General features: G+C 36.7%; 1 protein-coding gene across 1 annotated transcript in view; it reads left to right on the forward strand.

Moving 5' to 3' along the window:
- Positions 1 to 26,143, forward strand: part of ANGPT1 (angiopoietin 1) — a gene marked incomplete at both ends in the record, with an annotated part of 153,900 nt that overhangs the window by 92,689 nt on the left and 35,068 nt on the right. The window contains 2 exons of the mRNA XM_084225288.1: positions 7,176 to 7,303; positions 12,682 to 12,783. Coding sequence (XP_084081414.1) covers positions 7,176 to 7,303; positions 12,682 to 12,783 — 230 coding nt within the window. The remainder of the gene's footprint in view (positions 1 to 7,175; positions 7,304 to 12,681; positions 12,784 to 26,143) is intronic.

Below are 26,143 nucleotides of genomic sequence, written 5' to 3' on the forward strand. Positions count from 1 at the left end.
CTAAGAAAGAAATTCTAGAGTTTTATTTTCTTTCACTTTCTAAAACACCCATATGAATTGAAGGTAAGCTCCCAGGGAGATTTTGAATGAAAGATGCAGGAGGTGTTACGCACCAGGTAATGGCCCAAATGAAAATATTATTTTTAGAATTGTTACAAAGGAATAGACAGGAAATCAGGTGAAAAATGTACCACATATTCCATGGTGTGTTCAAATACTGCTCAAAATATTGGAGCCCACATTGCACACAAAAATATCTACAAAGACAGATGACTGAGTATGTGAAATAACATTAATTAAACCTATGACAGATACTTCAGCCAGTGCAAACCATAATAGAAGGAGATTGCAGTAGAAATCGTAGGTGGCTCGTAGAGCATGGGTGCAGACTTACTGACACTTTCAGGTAAGAATGCAGTGTCACCAGCTGGAACACTCTTGTTAAAGGCTAACAAAGGGAAACTGTCCTTCCCACGGTATGCGTATGGAGTTCCTTGGTATGGGACGCTGAATGATGAAAATTAATAGGGCTTCAAAAATGTAAACTGGAGAAATTAATGGAAGATAACTCTTTCACAACCTTTAAAGATGCAGATATTTCATCTGGTGGAGGAAGAACTTATATTGTAAATTTCTGGTTATACTCTCCTGCGCTTATGCTGCTCTCCAGTCTTCTGCTTCGAACATCTGTTCGTATTGAGAACTCTTTTTTCATGCCAGGTGTTAGCCAAGCTCTTGCAAAATCTTAGGGCCTCCTGAGGAGAAAAGTCCTAAAGGAAAAGAAAATAAAAATAAAATAAGTAATTATGAGAGTATAAGAAGAAAAAAAATGAAGATGATGCTTCAAAGTAGTGAGGAAGGCCCATGACTTGTAGGGCCCTGATGCTGGAAATGGGACACTGGAGAGGCTGGAGCAGAAATGTTACTGGGATATCTAGTCTCTTAACTTCATTTGGGAATAATGGGGGCCTTGACAATACAGTTTTATACATTAGCATCTGCAAATTTATAACCTATAAACTTGATTATGGAGCAATAGTTCCCAGAACAGAAATATTTTATTCCAGTATGTCAAAATGAACTTTCCAAGTTGCCAATGGCCTGGTCTTTTTGTCAGATTCACAGCAATGTCACAATGGAACATTAGCTTTAAAAGCCTTTTGGTGAATATTTTGTTGAAAGGAAAGTTCCTGTCCAAACTCCAGTCCTAAACTTCCTTTTACCATCCTAGTAAACAAACATGAGTACACAAGCATGAACAATGATGTATCTGAGAAGGCTGCTGGACTCCAAGACATACAGAAGCAGCTTTCATACTAATATCCCCCCATTTTGTTTTTGGTTTTTTTTGAAGATTTTCAGACTTAATGGAGATAAAGATAAAGATTTCTCTTTATTAATTATCTCCAAACTTTATGGAGATAATTAATAAAGTAGGAAAAAATGCTGCCGTTGGAGAAAGTTTTGAATCAGGTGGTAATAGTTTGTCTTTATAACAATTAGAATATGGTAGTAACTATGTCTAAATTCACATTTAAAATTTTCAGTTGACCAGCTAGATGCATAAAAAGCTTCTGATATTTTATCAAGAATTAGTAACTGCAATATTTTTTTTTATTACATACTTCTCGATGGATTTTAATATTCTAATTACTTTTTGCATTGGTTATATTGAGTGACAGTGGTATCTTTAAAAATCCAGAAACATGTTTTGTAGAAGAAAAACAGAGAGTGTATAATATGTTCTTGAATGAAAATATTATTTCAAGTCCATTTTAAGAGGGAGCCAAGTGTGCTCTTTTATAGCTTTCATTTCAGTTCCTAGGCATCACTGTAGTTATCTGGAGAGCATACTTGAACTGAAATCAGCCTTCAGGTTTGTGCTTTTTCTTCTGGTTTGTGTAACATTTGCAACACAATGGTGTTGTCAGGTTGTCTTATTGCAGGTAACATTGGGTGTCACAGTCAGCTGTTAGGTTGCAGGTCAATATTTCTTCTCAAGTGGAGGTTGGGATATGCGAGACAAGGACACTGAAACAGCACTGTCCTCTGGCTGTAAGTCAGCCAAAACTGTAAGTCTTTGGATATTTTTCCTCCAAACAAACAAAAAAAAATCTTCACCTTATTCTGTCAGATTTGTTTGTGGTTGCTGTTGCTGGGTCAGGGAACATATATCCATGTGTGGGCAACATTCCAGGCCTCCTCACTGGGTAACAATTTGAGTTACATCCTTTGGATAACATTAACAAACTCTTCTGGATTTGATTCTTCATAAGCCAGGCCTTCTTTGCCATTGTAACTGGAATTTTGTTGGTCCTCAGCAGCTGCACCCAAATGGCTGGGAAAGAGGTCAGAGACAGAGGGTGACCTACAGAAATGCAGGATTCCCCACAATATGTCTGGAATAATGACAAGATCAAGGCAAAATTTATTTGCAGTCAGGATCTAGACAGAAACAATCATTTGGCAGTCCTTGTATGACCCTGTCCTGGAATGTAGCAGCTTTAGGTAAAACCACCAATTTACAACCTTCTCCTTTTTGATTTTTTATGAGCTGCTCAACACGGGACATAATTTTTACCTCAGATGCTTTTGACAGTGTGGCTAAAATTTAGGTCAATTATATATGACAATAAGATATGGAGAAAGACTTTTCCTATCTGAATTCAAATTTTTTTAAGTGCCTTTTTGTGACTTCTAGTCTATAAGAAAATTAGATTTATGTAAATAGAACATTGAAACAATGAAAATATAATAATTCATTCAGACACTAAAGAAATCTCTGTATATCTGTCCAAATAAGTCACCATCATGCAGAAAAACAAGCAGATGTTTTTCATTTGTTGTCAGTATCACTAAAGGACATAAAGAGTCTAGTGATTAACTCAATCTCAACTGATTTCACAATAGCAGCTCAGATCTCAAATAATTTAGGAAGTATGATTGTGATTTATTAATTTAATCAACATAATGAACTGCACTTTAATATTCTTTATTTCTTATAGACAGGTTGTACTATTTACCAGGTATCTGATGGAGACCTGAAAAGCAATGAGACAACTTAATTTTCTCAAAAATAACCAGAAATATCAGTTAAAAAAATCAAGTAGATTATTTTAATTTTTTTCCTAGTTGAGATGAAGTTTCATAATTTACATACAGCTAGAAAAATCAGATATTGTATGCTTTCAATTTCATATTCCTAGAGGAGAATACGGGATTAGTAAATATTTCAGAAGCTACTTTTTCTTATTACTCAGTTGTTATTTCATTAAACCTGGGGGGAAAAAAAAGAAAACATTCTCCATTTGTGATAGCTATTAGGAAATAAACTAATTAACTATTGATTTAATTTTACAACTGATAGCAGAAAAAGAGTCTCACTCTACACTGGGCACACATAGCTATCAATCAGTTAAATTCCCTGACTATTGATTTGGGAAAAAGCCTTTTCTATCTGAGCTCTCTCCCTTGCAAGCAGAGGTGAGCCATTCTAGCAAAACTGGAGGGGCTGCAGCCTCAGGTGCTGAGCCCAGCTTTCTGCTGAGGGTTAATCCTGGGAGCAGGTGCAGCTGAACACTGCTCAGCCCTGGTGCTGCACAGCCCATGGGTTAACAGAGACCTCATTGATTTGGGGTCCTGTTCATCATCCACAGGGCCTGGGCAGTTTTGGATGGCACTTCCTGTGCTGTCTGGACTCCACCTTAATCCAGGGCACTCAGGAAAAGGAACAGCTGAAGGATTGATACCTGAGAGAAATAATTGCCATCAAGTAGGGGAAAACAGATAGCACAGCCCAAGGAGAAAGTGATTGGGCTAAAAATTACCCAGAAGTCTTGGAAGTGCAGTGAAAAAATTATTGTTGGTTCTCCTTCTGTTCAGAACAGGGCTTTCCATTGCATGAAAGGAGCATGACCAGTTTATTCATCCAGAGAAGGCAATCAGAAACCCCTCCCAGGTTCCAAATCTTGGCTAAGCATTCCGGTTTAAAAAACTATAATATTATTTTTCTTGACATAGACTTATCTTTTTCTTCAGGTACATAAAACTCTGTCATAAGCATTGTATATGAAAACAGCTAAACAAATATTAGAAGCTTGTGTAAAGTCAATATCTTGATGCTGACTAAGGAATTTAATGGTTACGTATTTTGTTTTAGAACTAACTTACTTGAACTTTCTTACTTTTAAAAAAATGCACTTACACATCTACCATATGTGAGCCAATACATCATTCAGGGACTTGATATATAAAGGATTCAAGGTATATGTAATGTTGTAGAAAAAAATAGTCTGGAGTTAAAGTACCTAGAAGTAGTTTGGAAACTCTATGGAATATTAAGTTAGAAAAACAACAGCAAACCTTAGAGAAAACATATTTTATGCTAAAAGTACATTAACAGTAACATTCCTGAGAATTAATTTTCTGTCAAGTTTGGTCTGTTTTTGCAAATTACAGTGTGATGTATTAAGAAAACCTAAACTTTGGCTAGTCATGCTTAATATACTGTGCTGCAATCTGTAACAGTAGAAGTCCTTGTGAAGGACCTGGGCTTTTCCTGCAGTGGGAGCACCAACTCCTGAGAGAGGGGTGAGGCACCCAAGGAAAGCCATCTTCTCCTGGCTACAGTGGAATAAAACCCCAAATGGGGATTGGATTGCTGAATTTTTAGGAAATTACACATTTGCTCTCTGTGTGTTCTCAGCTACTTCAGCTAAGAGGAAAGATGGCCATATCTATGACTTTTATCTGTCTTTTTCAACTTCATCTCTCACACAAACATACTTTTTACTGTGTTTCTTTTAGTTTTCAAGCATGATAATTTATTTCTAAGGATGATTCCTAGAGATCCATCTCTTTAGAAAGTTACCAAAGCTATTTGGCCTGATATTAAAATCTTACCTTGTTTAAAATTTTAATGATATAAACTTTAAAACGTACTCATGATTTCTTTTGTCTAAGTTACAGTTAGAAAGGACCCAAATTCAAATTTCCTTTATTGAATCTTAAAAGTTATTTCCAACTGGTTTTCAATGTGTGTATAACACTCAGGTAAGAGGTAAGATAATCTTGCTACATACAGCTAATAAAATATAAGTGTTTTAAGACTGAAGGAAATGAGCACCACTAAATGTAATTTTGAGACAGGAGAGACTGATGTCTCCAGTTGAAACAACAGCATTAGAGAAATTCAGGCCAGAAAGAATGGATCTAATCTAAAGCCCTCTGAAATCAATGAGAGGCTTTGCCTTAACTCCTCTAGGCTTTGGCTCCAGCCCCAAGTAATTATTCAGGTTGGACTTTGGCCACAGATACTGACACCATCTGCTTATAGAAAGTACCATGGGGTCTTTAATTAACACAAATCAGGAGGGCCTCAGTTCTATGTCTTGTCTAAAAAATGTCACTTTTGAGAGAGTGCACAATTGATGTGCACCTTGCTAAGGACTTCACTCCCTGCCATCTCACAGGGAAGTGTGTAATCTACAGCATTGCCAACACTACCTTTTCCAAATATGGCTGAGTTTCAAAGCCATTGATTTCCTAATCAAATTTCATATGCAAATATATAAATTAGGTTTGATTTTTGTTGATAGTGCTGAATAAAAATAAAAAACATGAAGCAAATACATGGAAAGGGAGAAGTAAGGGATTTTTTTTCTTAAAATTTTAAAATAATAATATAAAACACATCAAAGGGAAAGAATAATATCATTCTTGTGCAAAATGCCTACCTAGAGAGCAGTATTATCTCACAGTCAGGATTGGATTTCTCTCTATTTTTCTATTTTCACCTTTTCAAGGAATGACTGAGTAAAATGTTTAATTTTTTTTACCTCAGTTTCCCCATCTGTGAAATGGTTTTAATACCAAGTGCTCTGGCAGGAATTTGCCATCCTAAAATACTGCTTTGAGGTGTTCAAAGGGAAGATAGTCCTTTCAACTGCACACCTTTGGCATTATTCTCACTACCCACGGCCCGTGTAGTCCCACAAACTGTGCAGGGCCATTGCCCTGTGGCACATCAGCTCTGCCCAGAGGCCATTTCACTCAGAGTGAATAAGATGTAGTCACTTTTGTATCTATAACTCACACTTTCAAGCCAAAAATGAAAAAGAAGTATCTTTCACCAGAGGATGAGTGTTTCTGGAAGACTTAAATATTGTATCCTTATTGTAGGGATTAATGAAGTGCTGGCCCAAACCCTGCACATCACTTAAGGACATGTTTAACTTTAAGAATCTGAGTAGGCAGATGGATTTCCATGGGAATACTAATGTGCTTAAAATATGTGTTGTTGGAATAAAATCACATCCTTCACTATTGTATGGGGTCATGCTACTTTTGTTTGTGAAAGTGAGGAGCACTCTCAGATGTTGCTCCTTCTACAGGGAATTTCCTGGTTGTTCAAGACTGGAATTCTCAACATTTTGCACTCCTGATTTCTCAGCCCAGACTCATATATATATGGTCTGTCTGTAATACACAGGATCAAGATCTGCACTGGTGTTATAACATTAACTGTTTCCCTGTGCTGAGCCAAAATGAATTCCATAAATCTTGCCTCTAGACACCTGACCTCAGTAGCACTGTTTTTTTTTTTCTTTTATTGTATTTAGCAACCTTTATAAATGTAGATATGAAAATAATTAAATTATTCTCTACAAAAAAATAAATTTAAGCAAGCAGCTGCCTTGCCCCAAGCTCCTGTGCTGCTCAAAATCATTGCTTGGTGAACAGCACAAACTCTCTCCTTCCAGCATTGCTGTCGTAGGTGAGCATCTGTGTCAGATCACAACACTGAACACCTTTTTCCACCTTCATGTGCCATCTCTGGGGCATTCTTTGGAAACCTCCCAGGTACAGCTTTAGTCAGAGGCAACACCTGCAGGGGCACAGATCTTTGCACTCAGAAGAAGTGTGCTGTGTTACCTCTCAGCAGACACCATGCTCTGTTTAGCTATATGTACCATGACTTCTGGTGCCTACTCTGCCATCTGTCCAAAATCTTTCTGCTAGTTCTTTACTAGAATTTGCCAAATGCATGAACTGTGTAAGAAACACAGTATAATTATTACTGTGCATCTCTAAAAGGGGTGCAGTGTGCAAAAGTGGACTGCCAAGATACAGAAATGCTTAAGACTGTTCTAACTTGTATGTCTTTTGTTTTGCAGTTTTACTAAAGAATGCAAAAAAGGAAGAAGAAAAGCCATTCAGAGACTGTGCAGATGTATACCAGTCTGGTGTTAACAAAAGTGGGGTCTACACTATTTATATTAACAATGTGTCAGATCCTAAAAAGGTAAAGACTGAGTTTATTTTCTTGTTTGTTAATACAATATTGATCTGAACTGGAAGGAGTGTTTTGAGCCTTTATTGAAGTTATCATTCCATGAAATACTGTACTGGTATAAAAAGCTTTTCTTCTATTTAGTCCTTAAAAAGTATAATAGACTGAGAAAATGATTAACTGTATTATTCCAGACATTCTTCTTTCCCGCTGACAGAAAATCCTTCCTAAGTTCCAACGTACACTCAATAGTTGACTCATTTCCTCCCCCTTGGCAAGCTCAGTTGAATCAGACTATGGCTGCAAATAAATCTGCAATAAAATTTAGAAGTGAATTTGTAAAGTGTGATAATGAGGAAGCTGATCTTGGGGATTATCTGGTAGCACAAGAAAAGAAGGAGCAGAATGAGTAGTTTTAAAAGATAAGGATTTAAAAAACTTCTGCTTCTCTTGTAGGGGACAGGGAAAAGCGGGTTTGGCTGTAAAGAACACAACATGCTGAGTGCCAGCACTGCTTGAAATTATGAAGCGTGTATAATCCCATCCTTCTCAAAAAAGAGACTTGGGAGGGGGTTTCTTTTATGCAAATGAAACATTAGTCTGTAAAAGAGATTATTTTTTTTTGCAAGGCTTTTGTTGCTAAGGTACCTGAGTCAGGAACTGAGGTTGGGAACATGAGAGGATGACCTAAAGCCAGCTTGCCTGTGGGGGAATGTTGGCTGTCCCTCTGACAGGGCCTGCTGGGAGCAGCCACCAAGGCTAAGGGCTGATCACCTGGGAAATGCAGTGATGGCCACAAAGTGGGCCAGGAGGGAGGGAACCACTTCTGTCTGATGAATTTATTCTTACTGCACTAAAATGGTGACCCTGCATATATAAAAAGGTTGTAAAAAATATTACCAACATTATTGTTTATAGTAATATTATAATCATATTAAGATGTACTAACCTGGTTCCTAAGTGGAGTTTGGTATTACAAAAGGCCTTTGGAAGCCTGTAAACATCAAGATATTATAGTTTAGCAAGGAATTAGAGTTCATTAAGCCATGAGCAGAATTGGGGTGGGAGAGCTTTATGGGTCAAGATCAACATAATTCTGAAAAACGTGAATGGGAAAATAATTGACATGACATAAAAGGCAGATATCCCTGAAAGCATTACTGAGCAGGACAAGAATAATAAAAGAAATTCTGCAGATGCTGCTCCACTCAAAAAGAGATGTAACATCTGTGTCCAAATTGCATGCACCAATTGGCAGTAGTTTTCTTAGCCTTACTGAAGCTCATAAACCATAACCAGAAGCTGGACTGCACTTAAAAACAGTGGTTATCTGGAAATGCTGTGACACTCATGCTGCTGGTGTATTTACCTCAAACCCACTTCCCTGGCAGTATAAGGACAGTGACATAAGGGAAGCCATCCTGTGTTTCCACTACATCCCTGGGTACAGACACTGCTCTCAATCAGGTATCACAACTCAGCAACCAATGCCATTGCATTAAGTTTTCCTGGAGAGTTCCTGTTTTAGCAAGAAAATGCTGGAGTGTGTGTTTCTGTGTGTTGAGGGCACTTCTGATACACCCATTTCTGCCTTGCCCAAGCAGTAACACAGCAAGAGCTGAGCCCTGGCATGTTCATGTCAGTCAAGAGAGGAGTGGGGTTGCTTTAAAAGGTGTTTTTTTAGACATTAAGGTATTTAAACGGGCTGTAAGGTAAATACTGTGCAGATAGCTGAGCTAACCCCAGCTGAGAGAGCCTCAAAATCACTTCAATGCAGCACTGTGCCAGCACTAAACAGCCCAGAGGTAGCACCATGCATACACAGTCAGACTGCTCTAATATCCTGATAGGTGCTCCATGGAGACAGACTTGCTTGTTTAAAGCCAGCTTAGTTATCTGGTTTGCCCCAATGCAATGCACAGTTCTGGCACATCTTAGGAACCCTAATATATTATTATCTTCTGTATTACTCACAGTCACGGCCAACTATCTCATTCATAGCAATTTTATACATCATGCTACAAAATTTGCCTTCATTTCATTTTATTTTTTCTAAGGGATACTTACTAGAATCCTGATATTCAATGGAAAATACCTTTGTCATAGAAACAAATGTTACTCTCAGTTTTGGTGTTTTGTTGGTTTCACATCCATATATTCACAAAAAAATTATCCTTCATGCCATTTACATAACTTATTTTTATATTCTCACGTGTGCTTAAGACTGCAATTTTTGTTTCTTCTTGCTAGCTTCACCAGTTCATTAATATAGCTCATTAGCCTTCAAGCCCTTGATCAAAATTAGTGTTTCATATCTGTTTAAAAGGATCTTAATAATATTCCATATTTTTATATAAAAATAGAAAAATAATTAAACTATTAAGCTAATTAATTGGCTTACTCTGACGTGTATATGTGCAGTGCCTGATAATGTGGACAAATGATTACTCTGAGGGAAAGAAAAGGCAAAAAGAAGCCTCTCAGTCCCCAGTAAAGTCAGGAGGAGCTAGAGGGGAAGCAAGGCTTCTGATGAGCAAGGGAGCAGTCAAAGTAAGGTTGTCCCCATTTTGGAGCTGAAAGAACCAGGTCACCTTAGGGTAGGCCAGGTGTGATTGTCTGACTGTGAGCAGGACCTCTGCACGTGCCCTTGGATCAATCCTTGGCTCTCCCACTGTGTCCCTGATGTCCCCACAGACGTGGCTCTCACCACACTGAAAATGCAATGTTATCCACCCCTGCTGCTGGGCTCCTGTGTCTGTGTCCTCATGGCTCTGCAAAAGCAATTGCTGGGGCTGTGCTCTTCACTCCTCCCCTTGACTTTCCTCTTGTGGACTTCCCACTGAATTTGTGCTGATCTCTCTCTGAGCAGACCTGGCAGAATTTTAACCCATTAAATGTAGGCTGTCCCTCTGTACTGTGCAAACTGTCCTCCAACATGGTCATCAGGCTGTTTCTGCATAGCACAGACACATCCCCTGAATCTCAAAGATCTGGTCTTGAGCTTGTTGCTCCATGCCAGTGAGGTAGATTTGTGGGGTCTTGGTGTGCATGCACTTAAAATGCACTTTATAGAAATTTCACATCTTCCATTTATGTTAAAATTGAGCTTAGATCTGAATGCTATTTATGGGTTTTTTTGATAATTTAGTCCATAAAGCTAAAATAAGTAGAAATAATCCCATATTTGCCTTTTAGGAGCTTAAGAATTTTTACCCATGCATTTAAGGAAGAGCAAGAGTACAAAATTTTGGATGGTCTTTTATTCAAAGTCAGGTTATTTTATGAATTATAAAATCATAAACTATAATGCATACAAATTCAGTCCCTTTTTTTCATCCTTTTCTAATAGTGGGTTAAGTATCAAAACACATTAAGTGGTGCTAAATGCCTGAGTGCCTTGATCTTTTCTGGGACAGACAAGGCTAAAACTATTCAGAGTAACATCTACAATCACCATAGAACTCGTGTTGACATGAGCAGGTTTTTGTGTCTACCACTGTGGAAAGTGCCAGACCATACAATGATGGCAAGTAAAAAATGTCCTGCTGGCAAATCTTTTTTTCACTGGGCAGTTTTCTCTTTCAATTTGATATATTATTCAGAAAACTTCAGTCCTTTTATAGGTATTTCATTATATTGTACTGTGAAAACCCCAAAATTTGCATGCATCTTTAGAATGCGTACTCTTAATACAGTCGAGGATTTACTGCTTTAAAAATTGGCAGTGGATTCATGGGAGCTTGAAATGACTTACAAGGAAAGTAAATCCATCTTTTAGAAGTTCTCACCGTAAATCAGACTGAAGACATTAAATCCTGTAGAAAAATGTTTTGACTCACAGTGGCTTCTCTAAAGAAGGAATAGGGCCAAAATATTTGTCTAGAAAATTGTGGGTTTTCTTGTGGTTACCCTGAATCAAGTTCATGTTTGTCCTGGTATTCTATTTCCTTCCTGCACTTTCACAGGGACTTCACTTGGCATGCCTGGTGCAAATTAAAACAAAAACACTTGCATATTGTTACTATGACAGTTCTTATGAGATGGAGAAATTTTGAATGGCTTTTCCTGAGGGTAGAATATGGTCCTCTAGTCAACTGCAGAACAAATTTTTATTTAACTGTGTTGGATAGTAACCTCCAATTTGTCAAAGCAGTATAAAGCTTTAAATTGCCAACCAGTGCTTAATGGATTGACTCTTGCTGATGTGAGTGCCAAAAGCTAAACCTCTTCAACACTCTTACATACTGAATTTTTACTTAAAGGGCAGAATACAGCTTTTAAAAGCACAGACAAATGAAATTTAGGATAGGTGCAGTGTGAATATGGCATGGATGAGTCCAGGGGAATGAAATCAGGAAAATTTGCTTGAATGAGTAGTCCTAAGAAAGTTAGATCTTAAAATCAAGTGTCCTACAAAAACAGGAAAAAAAAATTTTACCGCTTGTCACATACTAAGAAAAGCAAAAGCACAAGCAGTATTTTAATTTTTTCATAGTTTATCTTCTGTGTTTTTGGAAGGGTAATGAAAGAGAGTGAATAAAAATTAATATCCATTTTTTATTATTACATGGATTATTTAAGATTGGAAACAGATTTCAGCTTACATGATATTTTAATATCAAGGGTCAACAAAATTGACAAATTGTTTAATTATCCTTTATGCACAGAATCTTTAGTATCTAGGTTATAATTTTCTTAGTGCAATGGTGACAGGGTATGGTCTTACATATAGATCTTAACTTCTGAACTTGTCTCACAGACCTCATCTCTTGAGCCTGTTTCTACCCACATTCTCTGTCATACAAGGCAGCTTGCTCTGAGGTCACCTGTCCCATTTTGGGACACTGCCTGGAACACTGCAGGTAATATTACACTTAAAGGAAAACAGAATAACCTCATCTGTCCTACAGTTCAGACTCCTAGGATGAGTGTTTTCTGCAAGAATTCTCAAGATTCTCTCTGAGACCAAATGACACTGCTAAAAGCTACATGAGGCATTATTATTATCACTGGAAGAATTACTCTTGTATATCAAGAGGAATGGAGTGGTTTCAGGGGCACTGCAGAGAAAATAGAAAAAGGACCATGGAGGGAACGTGAAGGGGAAAGCTGAAGAGGCAGAAGGGGATGACTGGGAGATATTCTTGGTGATGTACTGAAAGGAGACATTGCTGGGAGAATTACACTAAACATAACGAGAGAACTGTTTGTCACCAAATGACTGAGGAGGTCATTGGGGGAATAGGACATGAGTGCATAGGAAAACACACTTCCTTAATACTGGTATTCACAGATACCTTCCCTTCCCCCTAAGATGACAGAATTTCAATGCAAACTTCTTTGGTTTTTGTTTGGGTTTTTAAATTTTTCTTTTTTATTTACTGCTGTAGGTCTTTTGTAATATGGAAATTGCTGGAGGTGGATGGACAGTTATACAACACCGAGAAGATGGAAGTCTGGATTTTCAGAAAAGCTGGAAAGAATACAAAATGGTAAGGTGAAAAACATGCAATAGCTGCACAATTCATACAAGTGCCAGATTTCAAATACCACTTCTTATTGACCTAAACAGATAATTCCTCTTATAGTGAGGTGGTATGGTCCTGCAGTCTTTTATGAACTACCTTTCGTCATGTCTGTTACTTTTGAAAATAATTTTTACTCAGTTAATTGAGTATTATTTCCCCTGATTTAGAGTTTCTCTCAGATCAGTTGCAGAGATTAAAATGAGATGAGGCCAGAATGCTGCTGTCTGTCTCTTTGAAGTCTTGACTCGATGTGATGTTCAGAGGTAAAAGGCATGTGATGATGTTTCTAAGGCATGGCTGTTTTCAGCTGAGAGGAACTCATTCAGAATTTGGAGCAGATAGGAATAAAAAATTTTACTGGGGTTTATCCCAAGTCATACAGCACCTCTGCCAATCAAGTTAATGTACTGGAAATGTTGATACTTCAAATAGGATTACAAGAAAATAAATAACTTAACAAATTAAAGATGACATGACTTCAAGCAGGCTATTTTCCCTTTGCCAACTCAAAAAAAATTTACTCCAATCTAAATAACTTGTCACTTTTTTTCATTCTCTGCCTGATCAAACTTTCTGATGGAGCTCCATTCTCTGAGTCTCTAAGGACTGGCTTGGATTTCAATGACACTCCTAGTGAAGTTTTCAGCACTGTGTTATCAGCCTGGCAGAGGAAAGGTTTTTTTACAGTTTTCAAAAAACACTAATGAAAAGAGAATTTTCAGTGTTTAAAAGTAAAAGCATTTAAAAGTCTGTAAAAGTTTCTATGAAAAAAAGTTTTGTAGTAGAACTTACAATTTCAGAAATAAACAAAATATCACATTATTGAACCAAAATCTAATTTTGGATTCTATTGATGCTTTATTTTCAATATTGCTTGAAACTATAAATAATTACCTGGGTCAGACTACTGCTCTTATGGATTTCTAAATTCTAATTATTTAACTCTATTAAAAAATATTCTTTTCATTTTAACATCACTTTAGTTAATATATATTATGAAATAGATTACATCCTGTAGTTAGAGGATAAATAGAGTTAAATAATTAGAAATTTCTATTCAAATTGATATCAGAAAACTTGAAAACTGTTTTACTCAAGTTTGGTTCAAATAAAATATAAAGTATCAAATTATTTTGGGGAACCAAAATTTGAAGATTCTACTAGTTTTACTAGTGAGGAAATCAGAATTTGTATGTGCAACTTACGTATGGACTTTTTAAAATTTATACATATTACATTAATGATTTCCTCAACTTTTATCTCCTGAGATTTACTTAGGCAGTGTAATAAATACAGCCCTTTGAAAAGTTTTCCCATGTGCCTGTTTTTGTATATATCCCTTCACTTAGTCATTTTCCTCCACTTTTCCTTCACAATAGTGTGGATCTGTTCAGGATTAGATTCTTTTGGTTTTGTCTAGTTCAAGCAGCCTGAACTGGTTTTGCTTCTCTTTAGGAATGATGTAGTATTCTAAAGGATCACTTACTTATACCAAATGAAAAGGATCCCTTTTGGACTTTTATTGACAGTTTATCCTATATGTCATGAAAGAAGATGGGATTCATGCTTGCTCTGCTTCCATGAACAGTTTCACCAAAGTAACAATCTTAGGCTCCCCTCTTTGGTTACCATAAAATGCCAAGTGTTGAATGCAGGATGGGAGAGGCTGGTGGACTCTGTGTGTTACTGGGATACCTGAAAGCATCTGAGCTTCAAGCCAATAACACCACTAGCTTAATTCTTTGGTTGTTCATAGAGGGTGTGTGGTGTCTGTTGGGCCACAACCCCTCTCCTTCCTGACACATCTGCCTGGTGTTTCTTCCAGTGGAAGCTGAGTAGTGTGGTGTGGGAAAGACCATGATGGCACTTAGGTTTACTTGGAGCAGATGAAGTTAATGTATGTTTTCTCAACCCATCATTCCGATAGAGATTTTCGATTTTGTTGAGATATTCTTCTTGAGATTATAACTCACTGGTGTCCTTAAGCTAACAGAAATTATATCATCATATAATAACAGCAACCATAGGTCTCTTGGGCTTCATTTATTTTCAGTGCATTTAGTTCTTATTGGAAAGAAATCTGGAAAACTGTTGAAGTTTTAAAGCTATAAGCAAGTACTTGCCAGTTTCTGAGCTGGACAGGAATTCAGGCCACCAGCCTGCACTGCTGCTGAAGGCCTCACAAGTTATTGGCTGTTACAGTGTTAGGAGGATGCTGCACATGTGCTCTGGCTCTGAACAGATCCCTGCAGCAGCTTACTTGGGAAGGGTGCACATGGAGCAGCCTCTGCAAGGGTGACAGGGCTGCTGGGTTACAGGAGGCACTGACAGCAGTGAGGCCCTCCTTGTCTTTAGTGCAGGTGCATGCTGGTGTTTTCACCTTACATGGAAGCACTTCAGTTCTGTTCTGGACACCAATACAGTAAACAGGTTAAGTGAGAGGTAGGGTAGCCATAAATCTTTTGAGTAGGAAGTATACAACTCCATTCATACATAAATTGACACACAGTCGGTGATAGTGTAATAGTGGTACTAATCTTTCCTCCTGCTTGTTTTTCTTCTCTGTTTCCTCTTGCATTCTGCCTCCAATCTGGAAAATAAAGTAACACTTTCATATCTAAAACAACAGCTAATGAGTGCATAACCTTTTCTGCAGATTCGCTGTTGTGCAAGGTTGGTTTTGTATCTTCTTGCTTAGGGGCATATGTTCCCACTATCCTCCAATTTTCTTGTTAGGGTTTGCAGCGTAATTTTTACCTTTGTTTCTAAGAACTCATTTCTGACCAAGAAATCTCTTGGGCCGTTCAAGTTTTGTGCATTCAATAATAATTGAAATTAATTCAGAGAAAACCCCATAAGTTCATTCTTCCATCCTTTCCTTATCAGTATCTACTACATCTGTTCTTTTGCATTTTGTAATGGATTTTCTGTTATACTGTATGTTGCTTATCAGAGAAAATTGGAGAGGAATAACAAATAATTTCTTTAATAGCAGGTGAGATCACCCTAAAGCAAATTTCAAGCATTTTCCATATTTTCTTGCCTGAGTAAATGTAAATGTAAAACACTACTAAGAGTTTTTATCTCTAGAGGCTAATATCACTTAAAAATTATTGCTTGCCATCTGCAAACCAAAGACCCTTTAGAAGGGGGTTTTCTACAAGCTTACTGTCCAAGACAGAGTTTTTGGCATTTATTAGGCAGTTATTAGCAATAATCAAATCTTAGTAAATGGTTAGCTCATGTGCTAACTTGGCTGTCGAGACTTCTTGATCATTTTCCAGTTTTCAGTTCTTGGATGAATGCACCTTTCCCAGTGACTGTCTCCATTTTTGCCAAATTAGGTGATGGAGTATTGAATTCCCTATTCTCTAGCCTCCTAGTATGTCTAGTTTAATAATTCCCATGAAATTCTCTAAATTTATTCCACACTTGATAGCCCAACATTCACTATGTGTTTCCTAGGGGGCCTTCTTTGGAGTCAAGTCTGTTGGGAGTTTCCTCAGACATTTAAATTTTCCTGCTTTCTCTCATTTGAGAAAAACTCTCAATAGGTGTTTGAAATTATGTGCCTTAGCCAACTCACAGTAATCTTTTTCCTAGTCAGTTTTTTTCTTGCATGTCAGTATTTAATTGTATTCTATGCCTTAATTGCTACTTTCCATTCTCTGATGAAAATAACCTATCACTTATTTTAATCATTCATGTCATGAGCTAGATTAGGATCACTTGTACATAGTACACACCAGATGAATTTCTAAGCTATATGGCAACCACTTCCTACCTTCCTGACCAGCAGCTGTATTTTCTTTTGGTTCTTTGAGGCAAGAATGACATTCAGCGCTAAATTCCACATTCCTTTAATTTCATGTTCCTGATTAATATCTAAGATTCCAAAAACAGTTCAGTGCTTAAAACAAATCTGCTGACAATTGTTTCAGAAGTCATCAGTAGCATTTGTGTGTGCCTGAAGAGCATATCTACAAAACCACTTCCATTCCTGTTGCAGTTTCTTCTTTTTCTTTTTTCCATTAAGGCTGTTGGGTTAAATTGATGGCTATCTCATAGTGCATACATGGTATGACACCAGAGCAGGATAATTTATGTTCTTCTGTGGCTTAAAATCTTCACACACTGAGAGCCAGAACACGGAGGTGGTCACCAGAACTTTCTCAGGAAGTGGTTTTGGATGCAATTCTAGTGGGAATTTACATTGTGTTATCTGAAATATCCTGACTTTCCTATGAGCCTCAGTAAATTTAAGCTTTTATAACAAGTCTGGTGGTTGTGTCTTCTGCTTACTTAAAGGACAGCTGAACACATCTTTGGACTCTGTGTCTCTGATTTCCTTCTAGACACGATGGTTTTTACACATTTTTATATACTTCCCACAGTCCACCTCTGTGAGTAAGCTTTTGTTTGTACAGAGGGCCTACCTATTTCCTGGAAGACCTTCTTGTTTGTGACAGTAAGGTTGCTGGTCACCTCATGTTTTCATCTCGCTAGTCTTTGTAAGTCTTACAAGTCTGAGTTATACATAGGAGCTACCATTCCAATAAAGACTTTATTTTTCAGCGTCTTTGTTCAGTTCATTCTCAAAACTTCCAGATGTTACTTACATTCAATTTGTATTTGCAAACTGTTCAGCTTCTGTTTTAAAATATGGCCTCCTAATTAATTTTGTGGTCTCCACCTGTTGTAAGCCTTTAAGCCTTAAAATTTTAATTTCTCTTGTGAATGTTTTAGTTCAAGTTTCAAGTTCTGTTAGAATTTTCCCTGCCCACCTTTCTTGCTTTTAAACTCTGACATTTCCTTTTTTTCCATATTGCTTCAGCAGCAATGTTAACTTGCACATTTGTCTAATTCAAAATTGGTATTCACCACCATTTATATTGTATTTGTCTTGAACGAAGAGACAAAAAACTCAAGCTGATGTAGTTTCTTCTTGGAGCATTAACTGATGATCAATAATTTTCTGTTGTAGATGTATCCATTTATGAATAGTTCAGGTTATATTTTATACCCAAACACTTGATGAATCAAATAATTACAGACAGAGTTCCAACCGCTTTCAATAATTACAACATTATGTTCATCACTTTCTTTTTCAAGTGAGAGACAATGACTGCATAAAGCACCTTTTAGAAGTGTTTGTGTAAGCTTATTGATTCTGGTTCCACTATCTTAGTGCAAAATAACTTCAGATGTGGGTGGGACTTTAAGCAAAAATTACATAAACCATATGGCTTGGCTGAGCAGAATGTACTTGACAGAAAAAAAAAATAACTCATAATTTGAAAGCCCATACTGTGGGAACAATATCTTTCATAATTCTCACATTTTTTTAAAGCTAGATATTCTGAATGAATTTTAATCCTTTTCCAGGATTATAACTATTTAAGGTATGTTATGCATTGTTACAGTCATGAAATCTTCACACTTGCATTGATAGATGTACCCCTGTGTTCTTTAAAAGAGGACTCAAATATGTCTCAAATATGTGACAAAAGAGCATCACTAAATTTTAGAGTAGTTTTGGTCTGACTCAAATAACATGCACAGAAAATACCCAAGCAGTAGCAGGTAATGGGCTGTTCTCAAATGACAGCTGGGATAGGGATACTTTGGTGTTGGAGCACAGGAAATTTTCAGAGCACTTCTCACAGATTCTTCTCCCCTCTGTGTCTTAGTGAAACACTTGTGAGGGAAAGAATTCCTGGTTCAACGAACCTAGGTAAGCATTTTGTAGATAACCTTGGAGTAGGAAAGGAATAGAAATGAATTTCTGAAAGGAAGAGAGCCTTCATAAAGCTATCTTACTGCATCTATCCATCTAGCTACTTGCTGGAGATTAATCCCTTAATTTCTTCAGCAGAGGTGGCTTTGTGTATTTTTCCCTGTCAGTAGTGTGATGCAGTTAATAAACTGCCTTAAAATAGCAGCATGGTCCCTTCTGCAAAATGAAGGATTTGAGAATGGGATGAACCTGTGAGAAAAGCAAAAACTAGGGAATGCATGACCTTGGAAAAGACAGAAGTTACGTTTTTGTAGTGTAAACAAATCAGACAGGTGGGGAGTAGTGGTGGTCTTGAATGAATATGTTGAATGAATGGCTTATAAGAGTGAGTTATGATTACAAGGCACACTCAAGATATGAATAATTTTATAACATATAGTGACAAATTCATCACTTATGATAGTATGCTTCAAAGTCATAAGCTTCTTACATCTGAAAATAGAAAATTTTCTTCAAGGGGCTGGGATAGATGACATGGAAGTAATTTGTTTTTTTCACACATTTTCCAAGTAAGTTGGATATAAGGAAATGATTTTTGGTGAGTGGAATGCATATTGAGATATTATGTGAGTAACGCCTTTCAGAGACCCACCCTTCTGTGATAAAGGGCATGTCATGCTGGGGTAACAGAGTCTGTTCTGACTGCAACAGTTACTCAGATAATTGTTGCTTTCATCAGCGCTATGAAAAGACACAGCATTTTCTCTGGTGCTCCAGAGATCTAAATCCAGTATGTCCAGTAGAAATAGACAGGATATTGAAGTGGTGAGAGACCATTCTTTGTTTTATGAAAATATGCTCATTAAACTCTTCTGGTCCTGACCAAGGCTTTATCTACTGTGTAAGCTTCAACAGAGTTATGTAAGGGAACAAGAATGAAACAATATTTGTCTCAGAGAGGGTTGGAACACCATATTGGGCACCAGAGATGTTACTACAAAAGGAAGCATCCTCTTTATTTTGGAGGAAATTTTTGGATGTGAAAATAAACACAATTTTTTGTTGGAGCACAGTTGTGTTTTAAATGTGTTATACTCAGCACAGTCTTTCCTATGCAAACATTACTGGATAACATCAGTTTCAAGAGCTCTGTTGACACATGAACATATACTTGTGCTGCTTTGCCACTTGTGCTCCAATTTAACAGCATTAATTTATACTGATAAGACTCATGTGGTATTCTGAAGACTTTTAATTAATAAATTTTATATAATGATAACAAGATCTAACTTAATTATGCTAACAGCCTCTTGTAGAGCACCATGAGAAAGATTGAAGTCATTAAAGAACTGTTCTAACCACAAGATGAAAATGCTATATTAGAAGAGCCAGGTGAGATTCTGTGAGGTTCCTTTTAGAATCTGTGACTTGAAAATACAGTAGAATTGTAGCAGAGGTTTTCCCAAATAGCAGTTGTGTGCCCTCAACATGGAGCAGCATTTCTCTTCAGGGAGGAGCATCTTCTGTATGATCTGCTCCATTTGGAATTTAGTGGAGCAGCTCTTCGCTTTGGGGCTCGTGTCAAATTAGAAGTATAACTTTTTGGCTCCAATGTCAGTCAGCTTCTATTCTTGTTCAGCTGTTTAGACTACCAGCTGAGCCCAAGCATGAGATTCAGAAACAACCCATAAATTTGGTGCTTGCTCTATTTAGACAGATTATGTGGCTGAAACTCAAGCCCTTGCTCAAACTCACAAACTTTTGGTCTTTGCTGTAGCATCTGTGCTCCTAGCCATGCTCATTTTTGCTACTTGGGACTAATCAGTGTATTTGGAGAAGAGAATTAAATCCTACACCCCAAAAGTTTTCCTTTTGTCTGAAATGACCAAAAATACCTTTCCTAGATATTTTTCTTACATTTTGCATATTTAGCCCTAAAACTTACCATTTATTTGTTTGCAAATAATGAGTCAGAAAGCTATCGGAAAGATCAAAATTAATTTTTCTTAGACCACAAAAACTGAGTTTTCTTTTCTTTAATACATACCCACATCCCTAGGATGCTCTTACTAGAAGCCACACTAAGTGTCTGTGCATTCCTAGGATCCACTTGTCCTACAGTGAAAAAGGTGGTTTGGGATAAAGGCTCTCACTGTAATTTGTCTCAATAAGAAATACTCTCCTATTTTCAGTTACATAGTAAGGAAGTTAGATTGAAATCCAGGCCTGAGGAAGATGTCCTGGTTGTTATGTTTTATTTGTAGGAAATATGTGTAGGCAACTGAGCTATCTTGGGCCCCTTGCCCAGCCAGAGGTAACCTCTGTGTGAGGTTTGCACCTCCTTCTGTCACTGTGACTTTTATTCATTGGGAACTTTGCTGCTACTGGTACTGTGTGTGTTTGAGAAGGAAAAAGTAAAAAGTGAACCTAATCTCTGTATTTCTACTAATATATTAAGTCTAGAATGAAGTGCAACAGACTGAATTGCTGCAGATTATGAACAATATTTTCAGACATTATACAGATATTTAGTTCTTTATTTAAACTGACAATAGCTTTGTTTTATTTTTAGTCTTTCGTGAAGGTATCTGGCTTCAATCTAAGTATATTTTAAAACTTGCCAGCAAATATGTGTTGGTATTTCCTAGGAGAAAAAAACTGAATATTTAGAATTGTTTTCCAACATTCTTGTATGTGGTCTGAGGAAATTGAAGTAATTTCTGTAAACCAAATCTTTATTTAAAATAAAAGAATGAAGAGTATAATGTGATGGGAATGAAAATATGCATGTATACAAAAAAAAAGTATACAAACATTTTTTGGAATTTATCTTCCTAAAAAAATATCCATTCCATAATCTCAGCTAAGGCAAAAGGAGCTGAATATTCTCTATGACTCCTGGGAAGCCACTGCTGCTGTAAAACACTGAATTATTATCTGCTTTATTCACGGAATTGTCTGACAGAAGATGAACCCATTGGATATATTGGCTGTGTCTGGTTTCAATTTGTTTTGTCTATAAAAAGTCAAAGCTTCCTGTGAGCATTATCAGAAAAAATAAATAAAGTAAGAGAGATAATTGTTTAATGAACTTGGAGCAACATGATTCAGGCAGAATACCCTCACAGATTTTGCCAAAGCTAATAAAATTCTTTTGCACCCAACTTATTATTTTTGAATAAGTATCAGCTTTTTAAATTCTTAAGAGCATTTTTAAAACCAGTACTGAATTCTGTCTCTTTGTACTTATGATTGCTTTAGTAGTTTGGACTCTGTGAATAACAAAATTGAAATTGAAAATGAGATGATGTAGAAGTCAGATGTCACCTAGAATAAATATTTTACAATCATGTGCTTTTGTCTTTGATTCCTAGTTCTAAATATTTTAATCCATACAAAAACAATAAAATCTTGCTTTATTTTTGCGTAGCAGTTAAACATTATGTCAGAATTTTCAGAATTTATGATACAGTTCTATAGAAACAGAAAACCCCTTTGCTTCATCTGACTACAAAAATGGATTTACATATGTCAGTAAAATCCTGTGTTGCTTTATTTTTTTCTCTGAAAATAAATTCTATGACACTGACAAGAACAATCTGCTCTAATGTAGTATAAAACATTACTTTATTATTTCTCAATGACAAAACTTGGATAAAAGAATTTACTTATTGTTTGTGATTTTTATGTCTTATTTCAGATCAGCCTTTGCCAAAATATGATCTTAATGCAATTTTCAGCAGCAAAAATATTTTTTTTTTCTGTTTGTGGAGAACAAAATGAAGCATTACAATAATCTGTGCTGGATCAGTGCAAACATTTGTGTACCCTTTCTGTGACTAATAGTGGAGAGATAAGAAAGCATATTATGAAAATGTAAGCATATTTCCCTGCTAAATTCTCCCAGCTTCCATAGAGTGCTAGTGAGGAAAATGAAGAGGAATGCTGAGAACTTTTGGAAATTACTGATCTTTTCCTATTACATTAAGCACTCTTTTGGGAACTTAAAGCCACTGATTTGCCAGCCATCCCAAATTATTATGCAGATTTCTAGGGAAAAGAAAATTTGAGTATTTTTGGAATAAAATGTAGAGTTTAAAGAATTATTCTCTTTATTTGGAAGCATATCATGAACAAAATATAGAAAGATAATGACAAAATAGTCTCCTAGTAAATTAAAATGCAATTTTGGAACAGTGCTTAAGACCCACTGGGCTTCAGAGAGTCTTAAAATGTTGTTAACTGCAAACACATTCATGAAATACAGATGTTCCTTTTCCTAGTGGATTGATAGCTGAGGATGACTTGGATCACCTCATGTAATTCCTTGAGTTTAGGCACTAAACTTTAACACAAATAATTCTGGAAGCATTTGCTATAACTATTTGAATGCAGAAACCAAAGTGTTTGTTGACAATGTGTATATGTACTGGGAAACAAATATATTTAATAACAGCTATGGGCCTGAAATAGGTCACTCCTAATGCTAACTTTTAACACTGCCCTAAGGCATTCTCAAAACCAAATTTCTTGTCCTAAATCTTAGGCATCAGTCCATAAATGACAAGCACGGTCTTAGGCAAGGCTTTAGGCACCTTATCACTTGGGGCCCCACAGATTTGAGCAAATAAACCCAAATGGTCTGCTAAATAAAATGCTTATTTTTCATTACTGCATTTTAATTACATATTAATTGCTGAATTCTCCCATGAACATCAAAATTAATGAAGTCTGCTTTTCTGTGGACTTTTGTCCTGTGTCCCACCTAGAAGTCCCATTCTTATTATTACTAATCTTCTGAAACCCTATTATTTTCTAGGATTCTCTGTGGTAAAACCTCGAGTTCCCATTTTATGTCCCTCAATTTCTCCCAGATGTGTAAGAACCTCTGAGGCAATATTTGCTCAGCATCTGCACTTGGCTGGCTGCTCTGTGTCTGCTTGTAGCAACTGGAATAGGAAACTGCTGAGCTTCTCCTTCAGCATTTCCACCAGCAGCAACTCATCACAGACACCAGTTCTCTGAAACCTTGTTGAACTTCAAGTTTGTGTGATTTTTAACCAAGCCTCAAAAGTGTTCAAAAAGTATTTCACAAATGTATAGGACAGGTGGGCATACCAATTGCACAAGTTGGTTTTCTTAAGTTTTCTAACTGAGACAAGAAAAAAATATTTTGTATTTGAAGACAAAATTCTGAAATGTTCTTTGAAAGCTAAGGATTCTGAAGGTGAATCAAAAGAACCAGGCACAACCATTTTCTTTGCCAACCTCAGGGTTGGGAATGGAAGCACAAAATTGAATTGTGTTTTTCAGGGGTATTTTGGGTAATATTATGTCATTTTCTTCTGCACACAAAAGTTTACATATCCCATCAAAGTAGTCGTGTTCTTGTGGTAGAGACAGTCTGAGTAAGATATAAACAAGGAGAGCTGTGTAGTTATTAAGTCAGACAAAGTATCTGGGAAAAACAGGATGCATGCAAGTCTTCCTTCAGCTCTGAAGTAGAGGCAGTAAACTGCAGACTAAATACAGGTTGGAAACAGTTGAGTTTGGCATAATAAAATTATACTTGAAGAAATTGCTGCCAGCTTTGTGCTTAACAGAAATGTGCTGCTCCTCTCTGGTTTACATCTCTGAAAGCTTTGAGTGCCTGTTTGTTTGTTTATATCTTTCTAGCCATATTAGGTGTTTAATAAAGCACACTGCTTCTCCTTTGGAACATTCCTTCCTTCAGAGAAATGTTTTATGTCCCACTTACTTCCTTGGTTTTCTTTTCATAAAAGCAAGTAGTTTGTTTAAAAAGAAGTTACTTCTGTCAAGGAAAAAAATAATCTTGTTCTAGGAATTTCTAATCTGAGTTTCAGTATTGTAGCCCCTGATAGTAGCCCCTTTTTCATAACTAGTGTGGTGGATTTCTTCATAATTTTTAGTATTTCTTTTTATATTTCTTTTGTTCCCTGTTGCTGCAGCTTCCTTTTCTCTAGTCGAGAGCAAATCACTTAGCAATAGATTTTCATCTTAGTGCAATAATACATATAAAAAGGGAGAAGGATGTGAAAATTTGAAGGATAAAAATCATTACTTCAGAAAAATTATATGTGGTGTCTGGAGTTTCTATAGAACACATAAGGGATCATGTAATGTTAAAACACTACATATATTACATCCTGAATAGGCTGTAATCTAAATGAGATAAGATATATATAATTCAATAGACAACAGTTCAAAGGGGAGTCCCCTCAGCTTTCCTGCAGTGGGAATAAGGGAGAAAGAATTTCCTGATAATCTTCACTTAAAGATAGACAGATAATAGTAATAATAATAATATTAATACTTTTGTGAATAAGAAACCATGCAAACTCCAGGAAAACCTAATTTGACTGATATCTAAACAACTATGCGCCACTTCTTTCTGGATTTTAGGGAGACAAACCTCCTGGCAGGTAGCCTATGCAGAGCATATTTTGCCTTACTCTAAGATTAGTGACAGTGACCAGTGGTGAAATATGTCAGCGACAAACCACTAACTGCTCTGGTGTGACGCTGCCAAGGCTGCTGGAACAGGAGACACCAGGTGAGACAGTCAAGGGTAGAAAGACAAGGCAAGAAGATGGAAAGAATCAAAGGCACAGCCAGAAAAAAGTGATAACTACAGAAAATGTGCCAGCTGTAGATAGGGCTCATACAGGTGAGGAACAAGTATATTTTGTGTTTTAGGAGCAATGTATAAAGCCAAAGATTAATGGGAATGTCATCAAAGCAGCAAGTGAGAAATAACAGAGAGCAATATAATGGGAAAACTTGAGGAGCAGCAGCTTACACTGGAAGAGAGATGGGTTCAAAGCAGGAGATCACCAGTATTACCTATACCAAAAACTTGTATAGGAAATAGCCTACTGAAGAAAGAGGATATAATGGAATAACATGCAGGAAAGGAAAAGCCAACTAATAGCATGCTCCCACCTTTCAGTCTGAGACTTCTTTGAGACTTGCCACAGACTACTGAATTTCAGCTCTTGCAGATGAAACACTTTGTCCATGGGTATCTCTTGATGGTCTCTGAGCCAAAAGGCAGACATGTTTATTCAAAATATAAGTTAGTCAGTTCAGCATAACCAAACATGGCATTTCTTCTCAGCCTCTACTATCAGTGAGTCACCAAATATATACTTAGGTGGGGTCATGTAAACAAAATTATGTCCTGAGTAAAGTACTCTCTATGGTAATTCTCTCTAGGAACAACAAAAAAATTTCCTCCATTTTTAATTTTTGAAACAGTCAAACTTTTAAGCTTCTGAATTTTTAAAATTAATTTTCTTTAGAAGTTGGCAGCTGAATTACCTCTCCACTGCCTGAGTGAGTTTTACCTGTGCTACCACATGGCCACTGGGAAGACAGGATTTCATTGTCCAGAGACACAACTAATCAGGGCTGGAGCCACAGCAATACAATAAAGAAAAAAGAGAGAGAGCTCTCCTTTCAATGTTTTCATCTCATGTTAGGAGTGACCGAAACATTATATAGAGAAGATCGATGTCTTGCTAAAGTGTCTCACAGACACATTTCTCATTATCTAACCTTTTGTCC

The sequence above is a fragment of the Fringilla coelebs genome, assembly GCF_963513975.1.
Source record: "Fringilla coelebs genome assembly, chromosome: 1".
Lineage (NCBI taxonomy): Eukaryota > Metazoa > Chordata > Aves > Passeriformes > Fringillidae > Fringilla > Fringilla coelebs.